Source organism: Akebia trifoliata, chromosome 12 (assembly GCF_017979445.1).
Source record: "Akebia trifoliata isolate Shusen 1 chromosome 12, ASM1797944v1, whole genome shotgun sequence".
NCBI classification, from domain to species: domain Eukaryota; kingdom Viridiplantae; phylum Streptophyta; class Magnoliopsida; order Ranunculales; family Lardizabalaceae; genus Akebia; species Akebia trifoliata.
Window position 1 is genome coordinate 8,829,186 of NC_141386.1, and position 23,693 is coordinate 8,852,878.

The window sequence follows — 23,693 nt, forward strand, 5'->3', positions numbered from 1 at the left end:
ATGTTCAGCACCAAACATTTTGGCAAAACATTTTTCAAAACATGAGTTAGAAGTCATTAACTAATTTATAAATCGATGATAATTCTAAAGAATGATAATATTTTGGTTGGCCATTTTATTATTCCCAATTTCCATAAAAACAACTTCAACGGGCTTAGTTCGGATTCAATAGTAATTAGTGGGGTTCAATTCAGTTAAACCATAACATTTCAATCAACTCTAATCATGCCTCATACTATTGGTCGATCAATTGTCGTATCATTGATCACAACATATTTTATCTAAAATCATGGTATCTTGAATATGTCATACTCGGGAGGCGTCTCGATTTTAGGTACATTCAACTTTGTCTGAGTAATCTTTGGATTCAGGATCAAGTAATCGTTCGATTGGAGATTGAACAACTGTCAACTTGAAATTAGGTAGTCTTTCTATTGGGATTTGGACGGTCTAAATTTATAAAGAGTCGTGTTGGAGAGACTTTAAGATTGTACCTCATATCACACATTTTGTCGTGAAAGTGTGTATGAATCATCGCTGGTTCTTACATACTTTCACGTCAAGATGTGCAATATGAGGTACAATCTTGAGGTCACTTCAACATTTTTCATTTATATAAATTCTAATTCTCATTCATAAAATCTCGGGAATAATTGAATCGATTAGAATCCTTCTGATATTTTGATCAAGTCCAATCTGGTTTCATAGATTTTATTAGTATGTCAAGGTTTCACTTGTCCCTTTTAGGTTAGGAAATTTTTTTTATTGCACCCACAATATGTTCAGAAAATGGAGTCTGGGAAAATAAAATATTTAGAATTTTGAGACTTTGAGGCGCGAAAAAATCGTTTTCTTTAAAACTTTATTTGTCCCCACATGTAGTCAAGTTTGTTGATGGGTTATTAACAAAATAACCTTCAAGATACAACAAAATCATTGTGAGAATTTGCAAACAACAATCTTAATAATTCTCCTATGAAACAATATGTATTCTCCAACTTGATAATTTGCGAAACTTAAAATACTTCAGAATTTATTGGAAAACTCTAGTTACTAAATTCTAAAAACACGAATTTTCTTAAAAAAATCCAGAGTGATTTGCCCTAAATGCCAATCCTATTTTTGAAAATTGAAGAGACTATTAAATGTCTCTCTATAGAGATAGTTGAACAAAAGGCGTTCTTTCATGAAAAATCAACGGGTATATCTATTCATGAATAACTAAAAGACATATTCATAAAACCCAAACGACATGTCTTTCCATAAATAACAAATCATTTGCATCTCTTGAAAATTTTATTTAATAAAAATAAATAATCCCTACATAATAAGAATTGAGATTTATTACTTATTATTATTATTATTATAACTAATTTCCCATTTTGGTTGTAGAAGTCTTCTCAGCCAACAATATGGTTTTTAAACTTGTCTGAGACCGAGACGTATCACCTGAGTTAACTTGGTATCAGAACTGAACGAGACCAACTCACAAAGTCATTTTTTTGATTGAGTTTTATGTCTCAAGTTATATTTTTTGAGTTATCTCACGAGACATCTCAAACGTATTGAAAAACTCATCTGAGACGACTCAGTATCGGAGCTGAACGAGACGAGACGCGATACCGAATTTAAAAACCATGGCCAACAACGGATTCTTGATTCTAGAAACGCATTGTAAGCGAATCCAATCCAAACTCTGCTAAGGGTATTACGGTAATTTCATGTTAAATTATACCCGTTAAATAACATTATACCCCTATGTACAAACCGGTTCATTGGTGGTTTGACTTCCCCTCAAATCTCGATCTTACATTGAAACGCCCTTTGTGGTTTTGTGGGCAAAGAGGAGACTTTTGTTCCCAAAAAAAAAAAATTCTTAAAAACAGTTTCTTTTTGGAAGAAAAAATAAGGATTTTGCGATTATTTTCAGCCTCAAATTCGAATTGAAGAGATCAGAAATTGTGTTTATCTTGGCGTTTCGTCATGAATTCGTTGATTAGTTTGTTTTCTGTTAAAAATTTGAGATTCTGAGAAGTTCATCCCCCATTTGATTGTTAATTTGAGAAGAAATTCGCAGAGATCGGAGGTCTTAATGGAAGGAAGATCAGAAATTCGAGATTTGAAGGGCTGAATTGAATAAACTCGAGGTTTTAGGTTAAGAATCGGTTAATTTATCTGTATTTTTTTTTTTCTAGAGGTTATAAGAGTCTGTTTTGATTGAAAGAGATTACAATAAGAAAAATTGAAGGGATTTGTCTTGTTTTGAAGAATCCATCACAGAGATCTGCGGAATTATTTTAATTGGAGAATTAGGTGGTCAAAAGATGGGAGTGGATTACTATAACATCTTGAAGGTGAACAGGAACGCATCAGATGAAGATCTCAAGAAGTCTTACAGAAGATTAGCCATGAAATGGCATCCAGATAAGAATCCAAACAATAAGAAAGAAGCGGAGGCCAAATTCAAACAGATATCTGAAGCCTACGAAGTAAGTTTTATTCATTAATTTTAATGAATTATGCATTAATTCTTTTATCTCAGGTTCCCTATTTCACAAACGCACAATTTCTTTAAAATTAAATTAGATGAATTCATGTATAACCATAGATGGGTATATTTAGGTATTAAGCGATCCACAAAAAAGGGCGGTTTATGATCAATATGGAGAAGAAGGACTGAAGGGAATGCCACCACCGGGTTCAAGTGGTGGAGGTGGATTCCCATTTTCCAATGGTGGTTCGAATGATTTTAGGTTCAATCCTCGTAATGCGGAGGACATTTTTGCCGAATTCTTCGGAAGTAGCCCTTTTGGGTTTGGTTCGGCAGGACCTGGAAGGTCGATGAGGTTTCAATCTGATGGAGGGATGTTTGGGGGGTTTGGTGGGGTTGGCGGCGACAATATCTTTCGATCATATAGCGAAGGTATGGGTGGGGGAGGCATGCCAAAGAAAGCTGCACCTGTGGAGAGTAAATTGCGATGCAGCCTTGCGGAGCTTTACACTGGGTCGACCAGGAAGATGAAGATCTCGAGGAATGTCATCAATGCTATCGGGTATGTGATTCTTCCTCTCTTCTTACTTTCATTATGTAGTACTTTAGTAATTTCAAATTTGTGATAGCTATGAATGCAGAAAGGATTAAATTATTTTATTTCTCTAGAAAGTTCTATTTTGGATTCCTTTCTTTTAATGACGAAAAAACTTTGAAGCACCCATCCTTCTTCAAAATTTCAGTAGAACCTTCTTCTTTGGATTACACGTGGTGTCTCCAAGGAGGCATGCCAAATATTAATGAAAAAGTAGGGGTGTAAAATTAATACAAAAAGCCACGTGTCGTATTACGAGGAAGGGTCGTCCAAAATTTTGAAGCAGTGTGACCACTTCAAAGTTGGACTCTATTAATGATTATTATGGATTCCTCTCCTCTTTGTCATAATGGGTTAATATGAGCTTGATCTATTGGTGTTTTTGGATTTTTGATAGCTTTGATTGCAAAAGGTTAAAATTATTTGATTCCACCTGAATGTTATACTAGCTCCTAGATGAATGTGGGTGTCTTGTTCATGTTGAAATCTCTGTATTCTGTAAGGTGGGAGGAGAATCTATTGATTAATATTGATCAAAAAAGAATCTATTGATTAATTCTGCTCCATTGTTTCCTTGCTCTTTATATATGGTTACATTTCTTATCTCTTAATGTTTCAGTGTGTTTTCCTACTACACCATCTCCTCTTTTTTCGAGGGTTGCCGGAGGTTTTATTATTCTTGCTTCAATATTATAAGGATTCTATAGGCTTTAACTCCCTTTGTTTTATGTTGTACAAAGTGTTTAAGGAGTTTAGAGGAGTCTTCTATGAAGATTTCCTTTTTAGATGGGATCATCATTGTAATGATTTATAGTAGTAGGCAGGTCCGGCTGAAGCATAAGGCCATTTAGGCAATAGCCTAAGGCCCCACATTGAAATAAGGCCCACAATTTGTTTTTCTTTAAGGCCTCTAAAAAAAATTATTTTGAGTTGCTATCCAGAACAGTATCCTATCCCTATAACGACATATCTATCTATTTGGCATGTTTTTATTGGAGTTTAAATACACCAGACTTTGTGTTACCTAGAAATCGGCTTGTTTAAGAGTCCTAGGTGTTTTAAACTCTTACCATAACATACCACGTAGACTAGTTAACCATTCTATAGGAACTAGACACCATTCTGGATCTCGAATCTGATTCAATTCTTTAACATGGAACTCCCCCTATTCACTACTATTATTTTTAGGAAAAGCACTTTCCCTACTAACTTAATAAGATTTCAAATCTTACTAAGGGTGGTAGAGCTCAAATGGATTACCAGATTGGCAAATCCAAAGCCACATCTTTTTAGATTTCATGATAAAACTCGGATTCAAAAACACATTCAAAAAGATAATTTCTTTTTGGGCTTAATCCAAGGTTTTGAAAATGGACAGTTAATGAACTCTCAAATTTTAAATTAATACTCAACTGTGAAAAATAACATTAAATTTTTTTTTTTTCGGAAGTTCTTAAAGTTTTGCCCTCTATTTTTGGCATTGGATCATGTTTTTGGATGCTACAAGGTGAGCTCAACTTAGTAAGGCTAGACTTGCTTAAGTCCCCAGTGTAGGATTGGATCTTGTTTTTGGATGCCACAAGGTGACCTCAAGTTAGCAAGGCTAGATGTACTCTGTTTTTTATTTAATAAGTCCTTGCTCCACATTCAAGGAACAACTAGAAAAAAAAAAAAAAAAGATTCTTACGTTCAGATTTCCTAAAAAAATAAATCTTAAATAAGATCTCCTAGATCCCGACTACTTGAGAAATTGATAGTTTCCAAAAAATTAAAAAAAAAAAAAAACTATTTAGATCTTCATACCCACCCATTTGGAAACTTCAAGGTTAAAAAAAATAAAAAATTAAAAGGATTCCTTTATAGACACCCCCAAGATTCATGTGTATGGTAATAATATTGATAAATCATGTTTTTATTAAGCTTTGTAAGACATTAGGTCATAAATAACTTTTTGTGGAATCTCTTAATATCATGAGAGAATAAAAGATAATTTTAGCAAAAGAAATGCAGAAAATTCTCATTGTTTTCTTTATATAGATAATTACGTAATATTATTTATATTAATATATTAAACATTGAAAAGGCCTCATTTAGAGTTTTCGCCTTTAGCCTCAACTTGTATCAAGCTGGCCTTGGGAGTAGGTTTTTATTTAACCAATTATAGTGGGTTTGTTGTGCTCTTTTGTATTTGATTGTTCATCTTGTTTGTACCGAACCAAAAAAGAAAAAAGATTTCTATATCCTTTGGTAAAACTTTTAATTTTTCATCTTCTTTTCTGGTCTCTAGTATTTTTCCGTATTAGTTTCGGGTTTGGTAACTTTTTTTTTTGATCGGTAAAGATAATTTTATTAGAAGAGCCAAGAAAGGGGGGTCAAGGAGACCAACCCAAAACAAAGAAAAGAAAAAACAAAAGAGATACAATTACACCCTGGACAAAGAACACACCCTCTCCCACTTCACCACAAAGTCTTCGAAGAATACCCCTTTAAACTCCTTATACAGTTGCTCCAAGAAAACATGAGCTCCAGAATAGAGAGAATAAGACCATCCAAAGTAACCTCTCTCCCCTGAAAATGCATCGATTACGCCCTTTCCAAATGCCCCAACAAATTGCAAATGGGGCCAAAAATCAAAGAATCCGCTTCGAGGATAAGAAAGTCCCTCCCCACATCAGCCAAGATTCCAAAACTGACTTGACTGATCTGGGGAGACATCCTATTAAACCAAACAAAGTTAAGAAATGCGACCAAATGTGATGCGCCATCCGGCAATGCATGAGAAGGTGGTCCACCGTTTCCGCCTGAGACTTACACATACAACACTGATTTGGCGAAATAAATCCTCTTTTTATTAACTGATCCATCGTTGCAAGTCTCCCTAGAATCGCCAGCCAAAGAAACGTCGATATCTTCGGAGGAATCTTACCACCCCAGACAAAAGTGTGAGGAAAAGACATCCCAAAACTATGCGCTATACTTTTGTAAAAAGACTTCACTGTAAACTTGCCATCTATAGAAGCCCCCCACACTCTCTGATCTTCCAATAAGCACTCCCAATTTCTGCTCTCTACAAAGGACACTAACCTCCCTACACTATCCACCTCCCAATCATTAAACGTTCTTCTAAAGCCAAAGTCCCAATTAATTATCCCGTTGTCAATGATTTTGAAACTGAAGATAAACTGATTATTCTTCATCGACAACGCAAATAGTTCTGGGAATTGATCTTTAATGATTCCATCCCCACACCACCAATCCTCCCAAAATCTTACCTTATCCCCCCTCTCCACCTTACATTTCACTCTTTTCTTAAAAATCGGCATTCTTTTGGAAATGCCTCTCCACACCCCACATCCCAGAGCCCCTTTAGCCGGACCACTCTCCCACCCATTCTCATTCACCCCATACTTATCCACAATTACTTTTCTCCACAGACTCTCCCTTTCCTCACCAAACCTCCAAAGTCATTTCCCTAGCAAAGCCGAATTCATGGGGCCAAAATTCCGGAAACCCAACCCCCCATTCCTCTTGGACAAGCATAACTTCCTCCAACTCACCCAGTGGTGTTTTCTAGCTCCATCTTTTTCATGCCACAAAAACTTCTGACAAATTTTTTCTAATTGAACTTCCACACTCTTCGGCAAGGAAAACAGAGAGAAAGTATAAATGGGGATACTAGCCAACACACTTCTAATAAGAGTAATCTTCCCTCCTTTGTGTAACTGCCTTACGAATAGTCCTCTTCTGTGTCACTTCGTTTCTCATTCTTAGGACCTCTATATTTTGTTCAAAAGGATAATAACGATTTTGGGGTTTCAGGGAAATGTCTTTTTATTTTCTTCTCTTTTCTTTTTAAATAGATGTTATTTTGGATTAAGTTATTGGCTTTTTAGTTATTGGAAGGACATGTCTTGAATTATTCACATTCACATCGTCAGATTGTTTGGTTTGGGTGGCATCATTCATTCACTCCTTTGTTTTCTCCATTGAATGTTGACAACACACACTAACTTGTGAACAACGACAACACACTAGTTACCAAAACAAACATGCAAACATATGAGATAACGTTATGTTGGATTGCCAAGATTTTAGTAGACAAGACGATTGTTTCATCCTTTTCTGTGGGAGGAAGAAGGTTTCTTTTTCAATTCAGCAAACAATTGCCTTTTAATTGTGCTTGTCATCTCACATTTAGTTTTATTTGGGGCTGTTGGGTTAGATGTCTTGAATTAAGGTCTTGGTGGGTACCATTCATCAGATGCCCTGGGGTCCCAATGAAACTCTGATATAGGGATATTTGTTGTAATAGGAAAATATGGAAATTTTGGATTTTTTGAGAGTTGGTTTCAGATTGGGAAACCTGGAGTCCTATGCAAGAAACTATGAAGAGTGGGCAAATGTACTTGAGGGAGCCAACCAGAATTAATAGACAAAACTTACGATGATTTGCGACATGTTTGTTTGCTGTTATAATTTATCGAAGTGAATTAATTTTGTTCCAGGGTCAAGTTGCCACCTGTGAGCCACATTTAAGGACTGTTATCTTTTTTAGTTTTTAAATCTTTTTGTAGCAATACCAATAAAATAAATTATATCATATTTATATCAAATTAGAAGTTTTTCATCAGTAAAAGGGTTATAGTTTTAATGTGTTTGTTGTCTCTCTGATAATGTATGTTCTTACATATTCCTTTACATCTTATTTAAAATTTAGCTGACACTACAGAAATACTGAAATACAATTCTACAGACAAATAGTGCAAGAATCAGAAGTATTAACGATTGATGTAAAACCTGGCTGGAAAAAAGGAACGAAGATAACTTTCCCAGATAAAGGAAATGAGCAAGTAAATCAACTTCCCGCTGATCTTGTCTTTGTGATTGATGAGAAACCCCACGATTTCTACAAGAGGGATGGCAATGACCTTATTATTAGCCAAAGTGTGTCACTTGCGGAGGCACTGACCGGTACTACCATAACCCTCAAAACACTTGATGAGCGTAACCTAACAATTCCTGTATCAGATGTTGTGAGTCCTGGGTATGAGATTGTTATTGAGAAAGAGGGGATGCCAATTGTGAGGGAACCAGGGAAGAGAGGCAACCTGAGGGTAAAATTCGAAGTGAAGTTCCCAGCAAGATTGACATCTGAGCAACGCACAGGTCTAAAGCGCATATTGGGAGGTTGATATTGATGATGGTGGTCATATTTTTTTCTTTTCTTGCTTTATATATTACATATAAGATATTATGAATCAACTGCTAGAACCCATTACAATTTTTATTTTTATTTTTGATCTTCGCACCTATCACTGGTGGTTTAATTTGTTTTGTTATTTATATAATAGTGGTTAATATATATATATATATATGTTTTTTTTTTTCCGATGTAAAATGGATTCTAATTATTTGTTTCTTTGTAATATGATTTACTTGTTTTGGATTTCTTTGAAGAAGAAAAGGGTAGAAATGGGTTTGCCATTTTATTAATAGAATGTGTAAAGTGCAGCTACCCATTTCATTATTTTACGGGAAGAATAATGCTGAAGTGACCTCACATGGCACACCCTGGCCATGGGAACCTTAGATGCTTTTCCTTGAGATACAAGTGAAAAAGCATCTATGGTTCCTATCCACTTTCACGTCCAAAAGTGCGGTATGAGGTCCAATCGTGACCTCACTAACTGGAATGAGGATGAGATTGTTAAATCGCTACGATTCAAGTAGACAAGTTTTATTCATGAAAAAAATATAGAGTTTCACTTTAATCTTAGTGGTAATATCTGTTACTAAACACTCTTAAGAGAATGATTTCTAAAAGGATCTATGTTGCCTACTTATGAAATTAAAATGTGATCTTGTGAGACTAGTTTCATCAGAGGAGGAAACCAATACCAAACAGAAAGCACATACATCCGATAAATTAGTGGGAATAAAATCGGATTGGAAGGGATGAACTTTTTAAATGGTATTTCTATTTGGAGTCTTCATAGCCTTGTATGTATCTTTATTATGATTATACCTCCTCACCTTGTCATAATTTGTAAATTTCGAACAAATAATTAATTCCCAAATCTTGTTCCATGGATTCTAAACCTATGCGGTACTTCTTCCATGTCCCATAGCTCCATCCAGTCATTGGTGCTATAGACGAGTCCGATTCAGCCATCACATTGTCTTACGGATTTTCCAATTGTTGTCCTTGTTTGGTGCTTTTTCTTGTAATTCCATCACTCTCTAACACTCACAATCGACATGAAAAGCAAAGATAGGGCAACTTCACATCCTCCAACTGGTTCCATGCCCAATTGTGCGAGTTGAAGATCTCACAGTGGTATCCTGGACCAGACTTTATCTGAGAGAAGCGAACTATCTTTTAATGCAGCAGGGGATAACAACCATTGCAACATTCCTGGTGAAAACTTGACTTCTTGGATTTGGAATCCTTCTCCATTGACGCATCATAGGCTTGCAAATATATAGTAACAAAGGAATTTAATCATACTCGCCCGAGACACAGCAAAATTTATAGTTATTTTTTCACTAATGATAAAATGACTCGAGTATTTGTACTTGGTTGACCTGGCAGGTGCACAAAACCATAGATTTTTTCCTTGTGTATCCCGAAGAAAAAGATCTATGATTCATGCACTTGCCACATCAACCCAGACCCAGTACGGTTTTTCGAGTAAGAAAATCACTGCCAAGGACCAAGAAAACCCAGATTTTCATTGGAGTTTCGAGTTATTTTTTATTTAAAAAAAAAAAAAAACATTTAAATGGTTGAATGTGTTGGAATAAAATGTTATATATATTTTAAATATATTTAAAGATTTATTCTATTTATATTTGATTATTCTGAGTTAACTCAAAAAATTTCGACTTGACTTGACTTAAGGGACATTCAAATTGAGTTTTAAAGTGAGTGACGAAGGACTAAGAAAACCAAGATTTTTCTTTTTTCTTTTTTAGTATTAATTGTTGAAAACGTTGGAGTAAAACATTAAAAATTTTATATATTTAAATATTTAATTTTTTTAAAAAATATTTTTTCAAGTATTATTATTATTATTATTATTATTATTATTATTATTATTTAAAGATTTAACATATTTTCATTTGATTTTTCCGAGTCAACTCAAAAGTTGTCAACTTGAAACAAAAGGTGCATTCAAGACTAGTTTTAAATTTAGCCGTGAAGAACCAAGAAACCCAATTTATTTTAGTATTAATAGTTTTATAAAGAAAGGGTATTGTTTTTGTAAATATTATTAATGGATTTGACATGTTGGTATGGAGTAGGGGTGTCAATGGGTCGGCTCCGGTCCGTTTCCTAAATAAATGGAATCGGGATAGGAACCATAAAAAGTCACGGGTACCCATCGGTTCCGATTCTCAAGGATGAAATGAGAAAAAGAGTATTTCAAATCATTATAAAAAATTTCATTTAAAAAAATTAACATATTATTAACAAAATTATTAAGTAATAAATTTTTAGAAGAGTTACTCATTTTAAGCTCTAATTGACAATTTATATGAAAAATTAAAGAATTTTATATAACATGCATTTATTTTAAAATAAAAAAATACCTTAAATCATCTATAGTATGGAAAGAAATGACAAAATAAATTGATTATGGGTACTCGTGAGTGCCCATTGGATAGAACCTAACGGTTCAAGTTCCTATATGTTTGGTTCCATTTTAGACCTGGCTCTAATTGATTCTTATAAAAAGGGATTTGGAACAGGGGTTTTTGGTTTCGGTACAGGTTCGGTTTTGGTTAAATGGGTATCCATTGACACTCCTAGTTTGGAATCCTGCGTATTTGAGAATCTAATTAATTGTTCTTAAATTAGTATTAATGATTGAGGGTTAATTTTGGAAAAACAAGAAGCTAATCTGTGAGAGAAAAATTGTTAAATTTCGTATGCCATGTGGACCAATGGGTGTGTGGGGTTTATTAGGGTCTTTAAAGTGGGGGTCGTCAAAAGCGCACTCATTAATCTATGTCTTAACTCCTAAAATGTAGTAAGAATCGAATCGAATTGATCGGTTCTCTATTTTCTTAGCCTACAACCAAATCACAACTTGTTCCAAACTAACCAAACCAACTCAAAGCCATCGGATTCCTATTGCTATAGAATAAAAGAAAAAAAAATTGTTTATAAGAAATCTCGTTTCTTGTCTCATCTTCCATAATATTAGTTGACATCTTGGTTTAACTCAATCCATTGGATTCAGATTGCTTCACATAACTTTCTCTTCTTTAATTTTAGTGTTAATTCTTTTGCAATATTTAGTTTTCTATAAGGATAGGCCATAGAACTCTTATCAATCTTGGTTACGCCGATCACAGAATTAAGCATCAAATCTGTTATCTAATAAATTAAAAAAAAAAAAAAAACATTGAGAAACTTAGAAACGAAGTTAGTCGTCTAAGTAGAAAGAGAAATGATGTAAGTAGATGAAACACGTGGGAGATTGGAAGAAATCAATGAAGTGGTACTTAAATGGTCAAGTAGCTCAAGAAATGAGTGAGAACAAGAGATGTTTCAAGGGATTGTGTCCATATTAGGGCTCACGTCACCAGATAAGTAAACTAGCAATGCAAATGTTACTTGTTGTCAATGAAGTCCAAGCAAATGGAATAGGGTGAAAGTCATCAAGAGTAAACATATAAGTAAATTGGAACATCACAGATAAAGCTCCCTAGAGATATTCAAGTGAATATATATCCACACTTCTCACTACCTTAGACAAGATGCTTCGTTTGGAGTTAGAGTTTAAGTTAATCCAACAAATCTTATTTTAATTGGAGGTTAGTTGTCACTCTAAAAAATCAAACTTCAAGAGTTTTAAAGTCAAAATTACATTTGTAGAAGTTTAATTGAAGTCTAAGATTGGCTACGTAGAGAAATAGTAACTGGTACTCTATACAAAATATTACACTCAAACAACTGATAAATCTATACTCACTAATGTTTTTTAATATAAGTTTTAACTTTAATTATTATACTTTAGAATTGCCTGAATTTTTAGGTATATTCACTACAAATAATTAAAAATTCAGTAAGGTAATTAATTTACATATATGTAACAAAATTAGGATTGGATGCCCAAAGGTAATAAAACTAATTTAATAAATTATGTAAATTATATTAGCCTTACGGGGTATTAACAATAACATGAGTGAACAATAAATATGCCTAACTTATCCTTTGACCCAAAGGATAAAATTAGGTAATATTAAATAGTTCATCATAATTAACTCAAAGCATTAATTGAATTCTATATTCATTTTTTGTTCTTGGTTCCTTGCATTCACTAACTTTTAGCATCCCAATCCTTTTCGGATCTAACTTCCCTGAATGGTATTAGCACATTAAGTTTATCCTAGGTGTACAAGATCTTGATTTCGCACTTCTTGTTGAAAAGCCCACAGAACTCATTGATGACAGCATTGTGAAGTAGAAAAACTACTTTCGTACTTGGTAAATATCTAATAGACTTAGTTTGATATTCATGAGAATGATTGTCGCTAACAACATTAAGACATCTTTACCTCCGACTAAGAGTGCTTTGAGGTACCTAAAGGTTGTGGAAGAAAAGTTCAAATATGTTGATAAGTCTTTCGCAGGCACACTGATGGTTGAATTGACTTCTATAAAGTACAATAGGGCACGAGGAGTTCAAGGCCACATCCTCAACATGACAAACAAGGTTGCTAAACTTAAATCATTGGGAATGAATATGAATAAGTTTTTTCTTATACATTTTGTTCTCAACTTCCTCCATACCCAATTTACTCCATTGAAGATTCATTATAAACACAAATAAGGATAAGTAGAACTTGAATGAGTTGATGTTTATAGTATCTAGAAAAGCTGGAAAGAAGTGGGGAAAATCAAGAAAATGAAAAAAATCCCCTAAAAAAGGCAAAGGATTTGGGCAAGCAAATAAGATCGAGGGAAAGAACATGAGCAACATAAAGTGCTACTTTTGTGGTAAACTTGGACACATGAAGGACTACGTCAAACGCAAATCTTGATTTAAAAAGAAAGGTAAGAAACATATTTTTGTATGTTGAATCAAATTTAATTGAAGTTCCTTTTAATACTTGGTGAATTGATTCTAGAACCAAAATTCATATTACGAATTTGATGCAGGGATTCTTTTCAAGTAGGAAATAAAAAAAAATGAAATATTTGTTTTCATAAGGAACCGTCTCAGTGTATAAGTAGTAGCAATTGAGACTTATTGCTTGGTTTTGAAAACTGATCATTAGATGGATCTAGAGAATACTTTTTACGTCCTTTTATTTTTAAGAATTTAGTTTCTTTATCTAGGTTATATAGTATTGGTTATTCAATTTTTTCAAATTTGAGAAATTACAGTTTTATTTGAAATATGCTTATGTTAGATCTGAAATTTTATATGATAGTTTATATACAATTAATTTGATTTATGAGTTTGCTCAATCTTTAATTACCCTGCAATCAAATGGTGGTTGGAAACGTGGCGTATTGAATGAAAATTCCTTCATCTTGTGGCATATTTGTTTGGGACACATTTCCACATAAAAGATAGAGAGATTGATAAAGAACAAGATTTTGGATAACTTGGATTTCACAGATTTCTCAGTGTGTGAAATGTATAAAAGAAAAACATACCAAACGCATAAATAAGGGGTCCACAAGAAGTAAAGAGCTTCTCAAGATAATTCACATTGATATGAATATGTATATCTTATTCATGAAAAGTCTCTGTCAGGAGACATCTTTGAGAAATTTATGATCGAGGTTGAAAGGGAATTGAATAAGAAAATCAAAATAGTTAGGTCAGATATAGGTGGTGAATATTACAATGTCCATTCCCCAAATGGAGAAAGGCCAAGGGGACTTCATCAGGTGAAGCTCGTTTGCAGATTGGAGATTCATGTGTGCATACTTATGACACCTGTTGCACCCCGTGGCATACTTCTTGCAATCCTCATGCATCCTTGGCCAAAAATAGCCCTGAGATACTACTTTGTTTATGAGCAACCATCCTCCTAAATGATTTCCGCATGTCCCTTTGTGTACTTTGACCATTACAAGCTCAGCCTCTTCTGGATTCAGGCATTTAAGGAGGGGTCCTCCAAATAACATTTTGTAAAGCTCTCCTTCGACGAGCGTATGCCTCCTGATCTGATAAAATAGCTTTTTGGCTTCTTTTTTATCTTGCAGGAGTACTTTAGCTTGGAGGTATTCCACATACTTATACATCCACCCCAATGTCCGATCTGCTTGCATGCATTCCTCCTCCTTGCAGTCGATGCACGCTCTCTACTGGTACTCAACAGGCACAACTCGACTCTCCAAATCTTCGAGTATGGAAGCAATGAATGCCAATGAGTCCACATGCATGTTCTCATCTCTCGGGATTCTACATATTCTTACCTTCGTGAATCTATCGACCTCCCGTTGCACCGCTGACAGGTACTTCGCCATTTGTTTATCCTTTGCCTCATACTTTCCATTGCACTGATTTGCCACCAACTACGAGTCTGTAGATATTGCAAGTTGGTCAACTTTCAAGTTTCTTGCCATCTTGAGCCCATTGATAATTACTTGGTACTCTGCCTCATTATTCAAGGCTCCATATCCGAGGTTTATCACCTTCTCTAGCCTATCAATTCTCAGTGTTACTAATATTATGCCAATGCCCGATCCAGAGTAATTCGATGAGCCATCAATGAACATCTTCCACCTTGCTTGTTTACTCCATGTTTCTGATTCTTCAATCGCTTTGTCTTCTTCCTCCAACTCTTCCCAGTTCGGGTCTTCAATCAGGAAGTCTACTAAGAAATCTACCAGCACTTGCCCCTTCAAAGTTGTTCATGCCTCGAACTGTAGCTCGTACTCCCCAGGTCACTGTCCATCTTGCCATCCTCCTAAACTTTTTCGACATGTACATCATGTCCTTTAGTGGGTAATCTATTACTACCCGAATTTGATGTGATAGAAAGTAAGTTTGGAACTTGTGTGTTGAGTAAACAAGGGACAGTTCGACCTTCTCTATCTTCGTGTATTTGACCTCTGATAGACCAAGTGTCTTGCTGACATAATAGATTGGGTACTCTCGTCCTAAGTCCACTTTGAATAGCACCAAACTTACAAACTCGGTTGTGACTGCCAAGTAGATCCCCAGCTCTTCCCCTTATTTCGGAGTACTAAGTATGGGTGACTGCCCCAAATACTTTTTTAAATTACAGAAGGCTGCCTCACATTCTGCATTCCACGCAAATCCCTTACCTTTCTTTAGCAGGCTGAATAATGGTCGGCACCTATCCGAAACTCGTGAGATGAATCTATTCAACATTACAATTCTTCCTGCTAGAGTCTACACTTGCTTCTGAATCTTCAGACTTAGCATTTCAATTAAGGATCAGATTTGGTCAGGGTTCGCTTTGATTCCCCTTTTGGTTACAACATGCCCAAGAAACTTCCTGGAAGATACCTCGAACACACTTTTCTTCCGGTTTAACTTCATCTGGTACTCTCTTAGCTTTCTGAACGTCTCCTCGAGGTCCCTTAGGTAATCATCCACTCTCTTGCTCTTCACTAGTAAGTCGTCAATGTACACCTCAACCGTCTTCCCAATCATACATTCGACCATTCTAGTTACAAGCCTTTGATAGGTTGCCTCGACGTTTTTCAGACCGAATGGCATGACTTTAAAACAAAACAAACCTTGCTCGGTTATAAATGACATTTTCTTCTGGTCTTCCACGATTAGAGGGATCTGGTTATAACCTGAGGACCCATCCATAAACGACATCCTCTCGTATTCTACGGTAGCATCAACTAGCCTATCGATACTCAGTAGTGGGAAACTATCCTTCGGGCACGCCTTGTTAAGGTTTGTGAAGTCGATGCACACTCTAACCCTTCTGTTTTTTTTTTATGCACTATTACTATATTTTCTATCCACTCAAAGTACTCAACTTCCTTGATGAATCTTGCCATTAAAAGCTTATTAATCTCCTCGTTCACCCTCTGCCTTAACCGAGGTGACAGTCTTCTCGGCTTCTACCGAACTGGTCGGAATGCAGTATTGACATTTAATCTATGACATGTAACCGAGGAATCTATTCCTGGCATATCATCAAAGGACCATGCAAACACATCCTTGTTTTCCCTTAGCAATTGCACCAGGGTACTTTGCTCTTGCTGTAGCAACATTGTCCCAATGCTAATAAGATGATCCCCACCAGTGCCGAGGTCAACTAGTTCCACCTCTTCAACTGTTGTTGCATGTTCCTGCTATGGTTCATTTTATAACTACTATAAATGTTTCCCTTCCACTAGTGACCCCTTTCTCTTTTTCTAGAACTCGGTCTTTTGGCACTTCCCTGGTTTTAGTGCTAAGTTGAAATACCTGAGCGCCATTTCTTGGTCTTCCCTGATCTTCATCACACCTCCTCTGCTCGAGAATCGGATTACCTGATGATAGGTTGAGAGAACAACCTTCATCTCATGTATCCATCTTCTACCGAGGATGGCATTGTATACTGAGTTTGGGTCGATCACTACGAACATTGTCATAACTACCTTAGTCTCTACCGTTACAGGGAGTAATTTCCCCTACCGAGCTACTGGGAGCCCCATTGAATCCGAACATAGTGGATTGGGTCGGTAGCAGGCTCTCTAACACTCCCATCTTCTTTGTAGCCCCCAGGAAAAGGATGTCTACTGCATTTCCTACATCTACAAGGATCCTCCTTAGGTCTACATTTCTGACTGGAAGCGTTATGACGAGCGTGTCCTGATGAGGCATGGCCCTACCTTGTAGGTCATCTTTAGTGAATACTATCACCTTTCCCCCCTCTATTGAGCTTTTCACTTTAGTCAAGCTTACTCCCGAGGTAACATGGTTTACACCGACCTCATGTCGTATTTTCATTACCCTTGCCCTGGCTAACTTCTTAGATTGTTTGTCTGACTTATGTACACCCGTGATTGTATACACTACTCTACGTCTCTCGAGTTCATGTTGTCTTTCTTCCCTAACTTGCTGAGGTGGCGGTCTTCGATTTTCTTCCTTCTGAGTTTCTCATTTTCCTCTTCCCGTGGAGGACATGTATCTCTTGAGCTTCCCATCCTCAATCATATCCTGGATGATGTCGTAATTTGTAACAATCCTTAATTGGGTGGTCCTCCTTTTCGTGGTATTCGCAGTACGGCTTCCCTGATTTTCCTCGATAATCTCGAGGTGGCTGAACAAAGCTGGGGTCACTTCATATGTGCCTTAGTATCACAGACAACTTCTCATTGAGTTGTGTGTATATTTGCCCTCTTTTCCACCTTGATTGCTCATTTGGGTCTCGTCGTCTTTTCTTGCCACCCCCTTCCCTTAACTTGGTAACTACTTGACCCCCCTCACTTTTAGTGACCGTTTGCATTCCCCAACTTCTACTTTTTATCGATTCTTCCACCAAAATGTATTTCTCCACCTTTGAATATATATCCTCGAGCTATGTGGGGTCAGATTTTATCAGTGACTCATGCAGCCATGTCCCAGGGATAACTGCTACCACGTAAGCTACACATGCGGCCGCCTTGTTTATACCTTCAATAGCTATCGCCTTTGTTCGGAATCGAGTAACGAAAAACCGTATGCTTTCATCGACCTCCTGTCGCAAGTTGAAAAGGGTGTTAACCCTGACTCTTTTCTTCCGTAGGTGCACGAATTGCCTAACAAATATCTCCTCTAGCTCAAAAAAGTTCCCTAGTGACCTAGTTGGCAGCCCTTGGAACCATGAAATAGCTCCATGCCTTAGAGTAGATGGGAAAAGTTTGCAAAGTAAAAAAGTCACCGCTCTGATACAATACTGTAGACACCCCATTTTTGCACTCGCCTGATTAATCAACTCGTCAATCCGATTGCAATGATTCCCAATGATGGATGTGTATTCCGTTGCTTTATTTTGTTACCAGATGTGTTTCAGAAATCCGGATGAGGTATCTCGAATTGACAAAACCTTAGAAACCACGCTACGCTAGAAAAATACGACCCCAGAAACATAGAAATCATCATCTTACAGACCAAAAAGAAACTTCACGATAAAAATCACTAAAAAATTACCAAATTACCAAAATACCCCTAACCTCAAAACAACCCTAGAGCCTACGTTACGCTTAGGAAAACTCTCTCGAACACATAAAATAACAAATTGGAACCAAATAAATCATTTCACCAATTTTAACAAAATTTGACAAAATTACGAAAATGCCCCTCATAAAGTTCACAATCATTTCACATAAAAATTTTCATAAATGACACAAACCAACATTCTCATTGAATTCCTTACGAAAAACCGATTCTAAAACATCGTAGAACATTAAAAATCGACTTGAAACGTGAAAAGTCCTCTCTGGGGGTAAAACGGTAATTTCATAATTTTTATAATTAAAAAATTCGAAATTAATAAATAAAACATTAAATAATTAAAGTAAAACATTAATGAAATTAATTTAAAAATTTGAACCTAAAAAATCGATCAATCAGACTTTCGGGTAAAATTGTTGAGGGTTCGTGGGATATTTCTTTAAGGACCCCTCCATTTGGGGGTCCAAAGAATTAAAGATATTTTAGAGGGGGGTTCTCCAAAAATTAAAAGTAAATCAAGCAAGACTGAAGTCAAGGTATTAAAGTCAATCAAGTGAGACTAAAGTCAAAATTAAAGTCAATTAAGCAAGACTGAAGTCAAGGTATTAAAGTCAATCAAGTGAGACTAAAGTCAAAACATTAAAAGTCAATCAAATAAGACCAAAAGTCATAATAGAATTCTAATTAAATAATAAATCTATCTAATAGAGTTCTAACTTAAAAACAATTCTACCTAAAACAATTCTAATTAAAACACAATTCTACCTAAAACAATTTTAACTAAAACACAACTCTAATTAAAAGATCTCTAATTAAACACTAACTCTATCCAAATCAACCTTAAAAAAATTCTATAAATAGAGGTGCTCACACCCTATTTTCGTATAAAAGAAAAAATCCTAGGAAAAGTAGGTAAAGAAGCCTCCATAGCCTCCCCAAAACCCTAATTTTGGAGCCCCAACTCCTTCCCTAACACCCCTACTCCGATTTTAGCCTAAAAAACACCCAAAAACCTCTCAAAAATATTCCAAAAATCCACAACAAATTTGAAGCACTTAGATCCAAGAAGGAGATACCTTACCTCGGAGATCAGGAATCAGATCCGGAGATAGAACGAAGTAAGGAATACGGTACAAGGAGCTATTCTAACCAGATCTGAGGGAATAACACTTGTGCAGATCAAAGGTAATTTTTATTTTTTATTTTTTTTAATCTAGGTTTATCATTAGCAATGTAGATCTATTTAGGATAAGTAGAGACCGGCATTGGCCGGGCGGGGTTGGTGTCTAACACCTTCCAACCCCGTAACATGATCCCCGGGTTCAGATTTCTATAGTAGATTAGTTTTTTTTATCCATTGTAGGGTCAATTTGGTTCCTAGACCGTAATAACTAGGTGGCGACTCCCAAACCTCAAGGGTCAAAAGCGGATCCGCGCACCCCGCGGATCGAGGGCGCTTTCAAATACCATCTGACTCCTGTAGTGAAGGATGTGATCCATAGGATCCCTCGTCCCGTAGTGCGTCTCAAACTTTGGTGGGTGGAATGCTCTCGGGGGGTCCGAGTTCATTATTACTGGTGAAAATGGAGTCCCCTTGAGCTTTCGAATTGCATTTCGAGCCTTCTGCCCGGGGTCCTTTCCTTGAGTGAGTTCCTCATCCCTTTTTTTAGCATCTCCTCGACTTCCTTCATTTTCATTAGGTCCCTAGCTTCGAAACTTTCCTACTACGTTCTCATTGCTGCAAGGTCCACAGTTCGATCTGTTTTGATCCTTCTCACCGTTCGGACAGTGTGGCCCTGACTTTTCTCCCCTTCTAAGCCTCATCCGATCTTAGTTCCCTCACCTAGCCTTTGCCTAAGCTCCTCGTTTTCTCTTCATATTGCCGTGATCTCATCATTCTGCTTCTCCAACCCCCTACGCATTTCCTTCATCATTTTCATTAGTAAGTTATACATCGCCAACATGGGATCCTGTGATGATGGGGGTAGGCCCGTTGATAAGGGTTCGATGGTTGTCCTCGCACTTCACCTCTAGGTCTCACCATGTTGATCATTTTTCTCCTTGTAAGTTTCCCATGGACAGCACCAAATTGTAAATATAGATTTTTGCTCTACCTCGAGATCTCTTTTGAAGGTTCTTAACTCAATTGGGGGGCCTGCAACAGGACTACTCAGACGATCAAGTTAGAATTAGTGTCGATTTAATAAAGAGTTCTCAGAGAAGAAATTTTCTAACCTTTGATATGAATTACAACTTGGTATTTATAGGAATCCTAATTAATGGATTCTCTAAGATATTCTTAGTGATCATATTCAAAGTGGTTAAACTACTCCCTGATTTGATGATTACAGGAGTCACTACAACTGCTCTAACAGGTATGAGGTTGTTACAACCGATCTGTCAGGGTATGGGTTGTTACTTCTATCCCATCAGTGATAGTGTTGTCACCTCGTCGTGTCAACATTAAATGGTTTGAGATTGTATCAACCGACTTGTAAGCCTCAGTAGCTCTTCATGTAACTTGGTGAGTTGGTACCCTCGGCTCATGAGAGCTATGAGTCAATAACTCCGAGAATTACCCTCCACAGTTTCTATCAAAGGGATGATATAATCTTTGTCCACCATTTGCAAAGATCAATCTGGAAAAGAATAAACAAATTTAAAAAAAATATGCACAAAGGATATAAGAACTTACTAGATAAAATTGTTTTCAAAAAGGAGAGGAGAAGAAAAAATAATAAAATGACGAAGAAGAAAGGCCAAAGAAGAAGACATATTTTTGTTGTCGAATAGTCGGAGAAGAAAACCTGATCCAATGTAGACTGTAAAAACTAGAGCGAGATGTTAGAGATCTACTCTGTGAGGGCAATAGAGGGAGAGAGATGGGCGCGCGCGCACACATACACACACAAAGCTCACCTATAGCCGCTGCTGCAAGTCGCGTTAGATTGCTCTCACAGCCATATGTTTATAAAGGAAACTCAACGAACATAAAGTTTTCTAGAGCTATTTGTTCCAGAAAAATTCACTTAGATTTAGCTGGGATTTTGACTACTTTCATGATACTTTACAATGGGGACCACATATTACATTACAACCAAGTAATCATATTAAACAAAAATTTGAAAAAGTTGTTGTTTACGGCCATTTGCGGTGCACAAAAAAAAAAAAAAAAACAGAGCCTTAGTTTAAGACATTTACATGTTTGGGGTTATACAGTGGAAGCAAGGATTTTTTTTTTTTTTTTAAATCCAAGAACTATTTCTTGGTATTTTATCAGTTATCCAGAAAAGTCAAAAGGGTAAAATTTTACAATCCTAACCATTGTACGAGAATAATAGAAATCGAAAATGCTAAATCATTAGAAAATGATGAAATTAGTGGGAGTATGAGATCACATAATATAACACTTGAAGAGATGAGATTGGATGTTCTACCACCTCTCAATCGTCAAGAAACTGTTATTACTCAATTCATTCCACAGACTAAGGATGTAGGACAATAGATGAATGAAAATGATCCACTACTCCATTAGGACATCGTCAATGAAGGTGTAAAATCATTACAAATTGTAGTTTTGAGAAGATCTCTTTGAGTAAGGAAACCTGCAATTCCAGATGATTACGTGATGTATGTATAAAAATCTAACTATGATATTAGAAAAAACAAGGACCCGATAACGTTTTCACAAACAATGAAAAGTGATGAATCCACGAAGTGGATTGATGGTATAAAAGAAGAGTTGAAATCAATGAATCAGAATGAAGGTTGGGATCTCATCGAATTGTTTACAAAATGTAAGAAAATCTACTATAAATAGGTCTTTAAGACCAAACGCGACATAATGGTAGTGTCAAATGATTCAAGACCAGGCTTGTAGCCAAATGTTTCACTAAAAAAAAGGCATTGATTATACTAAGACATTCTCTTTAGTTTCAAAGAAGGATTCATTTAGAATTATCATGGCATTGGTGGATCATTATGATTTAGAGTTACACCATATGTATATGAAAATAATTTTTCTAAATGGGAATTTAGATTAAGAGATCTACATAGACCAACCTGAAGGTTTCTTAGAAAAGGGAAAATAAGACTTAGCTTATAGGCTCAAGAAATCTATATATATATATATATATATATATATATACTTAAACAAGCTTCAAGACAGTTTCAATGAAACCATTACCTCCTTTGGATTCAAGGAAAGTTAATCAGTGCATATATTTGAAAATCAGTGGGAACAAATTTATAACATTGGTTATGTATGTCGATGATATTTTGTTAACTAGCAGCGATCTTGGTTTATTACACGAGACCAATGAACATCTCACTAAGAACTTTAAGATAGTTGATATGGGTGAGGCAACATATGTGATTGTCATAAAGATATTTAAGGATTGATTTCAAAGAATGTTGGGATTGGCTTAGAAAGGTTATATCAATCGAGTTTTAGAGAAATTTTATTCAACAGGAAATACACTCATAAAAAATGGAGATAAGCTCAATTTGCTACAATGCTCGGGGAATCACTAAGAAAAGGAACAGATGAAAGATATTCTATATGCGTCAGTCGTTGGGAGTTTGATGTATGCTCAAACATATACCAAACCAGATATCAGTTTTGTCGTTAGGATGTTAGGAAGATTTTAATATAATCTAGGAATGGAATATTGGAAAACTGCAAAGAAAGTAATAAGGTATTTTCAAGGAACAAAGGATTATATGCTTACTTACAGAATGATAGATCATCTGGAAGTGATTGGTTATTCAGACTTGGACTTCATAGGATGTGCGGATAGCATGAAATCTACATCAGGTTTTGTGTTGACCTAGTGGTGAAACTGTATCGAGGAAGGGAAGAGTTGAAGTAGAGCATCATTACTTCATCCACTATGGAAGTCAAGTTTGTGGCATGCTTTGAGGCCACAAGTCAAGATCCCTCGAAAGTGAAGTTGTGTCTGCCATGACTGTTTTGTGGTTCATTTTGTGAGATTCTAGGTTCTTATTTGTGATTGATACATGATTTAGGGTTTACTCTTTCAAAACGTTCGGGCAAATCCTTTGGTGTTTCAGATCTGTTTATACGTGGCTAAGCTTTCACTAATAAATCTGATTTGAAAAGGTGCTTCAATTGAGAGGCTCGGATATCTCAATACTAGGGCTCAATATTTCCATATATTGAGTATTATGAGTATGTTGATCTTTCCAAATCTCAGTGTTTTGAATATCAGTTTTTCATTGTATATTCTTTCGATTACAAGAAGATTAAGTGTGCAAAGCTTCATTAGTTTATACTTTAGAACCTACTTTTTATAGTCTAATGGAAACAGTGTACTCTAAGGTGTTTAATTTGTAAATTTATATTTGTTTGAATTTTTTGAAAGATCTGTTTTAACTTAAATCTTGCAGAACAACAATTTTTATTCATGACTCAAGCTGCTAATGGGAATTT

At 35.9% G+C, this 23,693-nt stretch overlaps 3 protein-coding genes across 3 annotated transcripts; 1 reads left to right on the plus strand and 2 right to left on the minus strand.

The window, feature by feature from the left end:
• The first annotated feature begins 1,762 nt into the window (after positions 1 to 1,762).
• On the plus strand, positions 1,763 to 8,398 carry LOC147388859 (DNAJ heat shock family protein). The gene is made up of 3 exons (XM_086417819.1): positions 1,763 to 2,489; positions 2,623 to 3,053; positions 7,840 to 8,398. The coding sequence occupies exons 1-3, from the start codon at positions 2,325 to 2,327 to the stop codon at positions 8,276 to 8,278; spliced, it is 1,035 nt and encodes a 344-aa protein (XP_086273945.1). The 5' UTR covers positions 1,763 to 2,324; the 3' UTR covers positions 8,279 to 8,398.
• Positions 8,399 to 13,929: 5,531 nt separating this feature from the next.
• LOC147388860 (uncharacterized) lies at positions 13,930 to 16,909 on the minus strand. Its single transcript, XM_086419658.1, has 7 exons — positions 16,702 to 16,909; positions 16,511 to 16,575; positions 16,166 to 16,392; positions 15,590 to 16,022; positions 14,701 to 14,955; positions 14,530 to 14,613; positions 13,930 to 14,415 (listed from the first exon to the last, which is right to left on the minus strand). The coding sequence occupies exons 1-7, from the start codon at positions 16,907 to 16,909 to the stop codon at positions 13,930 to 13,932; spliced, it is 1,758 nt and encodes a 585-aa protein (XP_086275784.1).
• A 697-nt stretch (positions 16,910 to 17,606) lies between these two features.
• On the minus strand, positions 17,607 to 17,978 carry LOC147388861 (uncharacterized). The gene has a single exon (XM_086419659.1). It carries the CDS (start codon positions 17,976 to 17,978, stop codon positions 17,607 to 17,609), a length of 372 nt encoding a protein of 123 aa, XP_086275785.1.
• Positions 17,979 to 23,693: the final 5,715 nt, after the last annotated feature.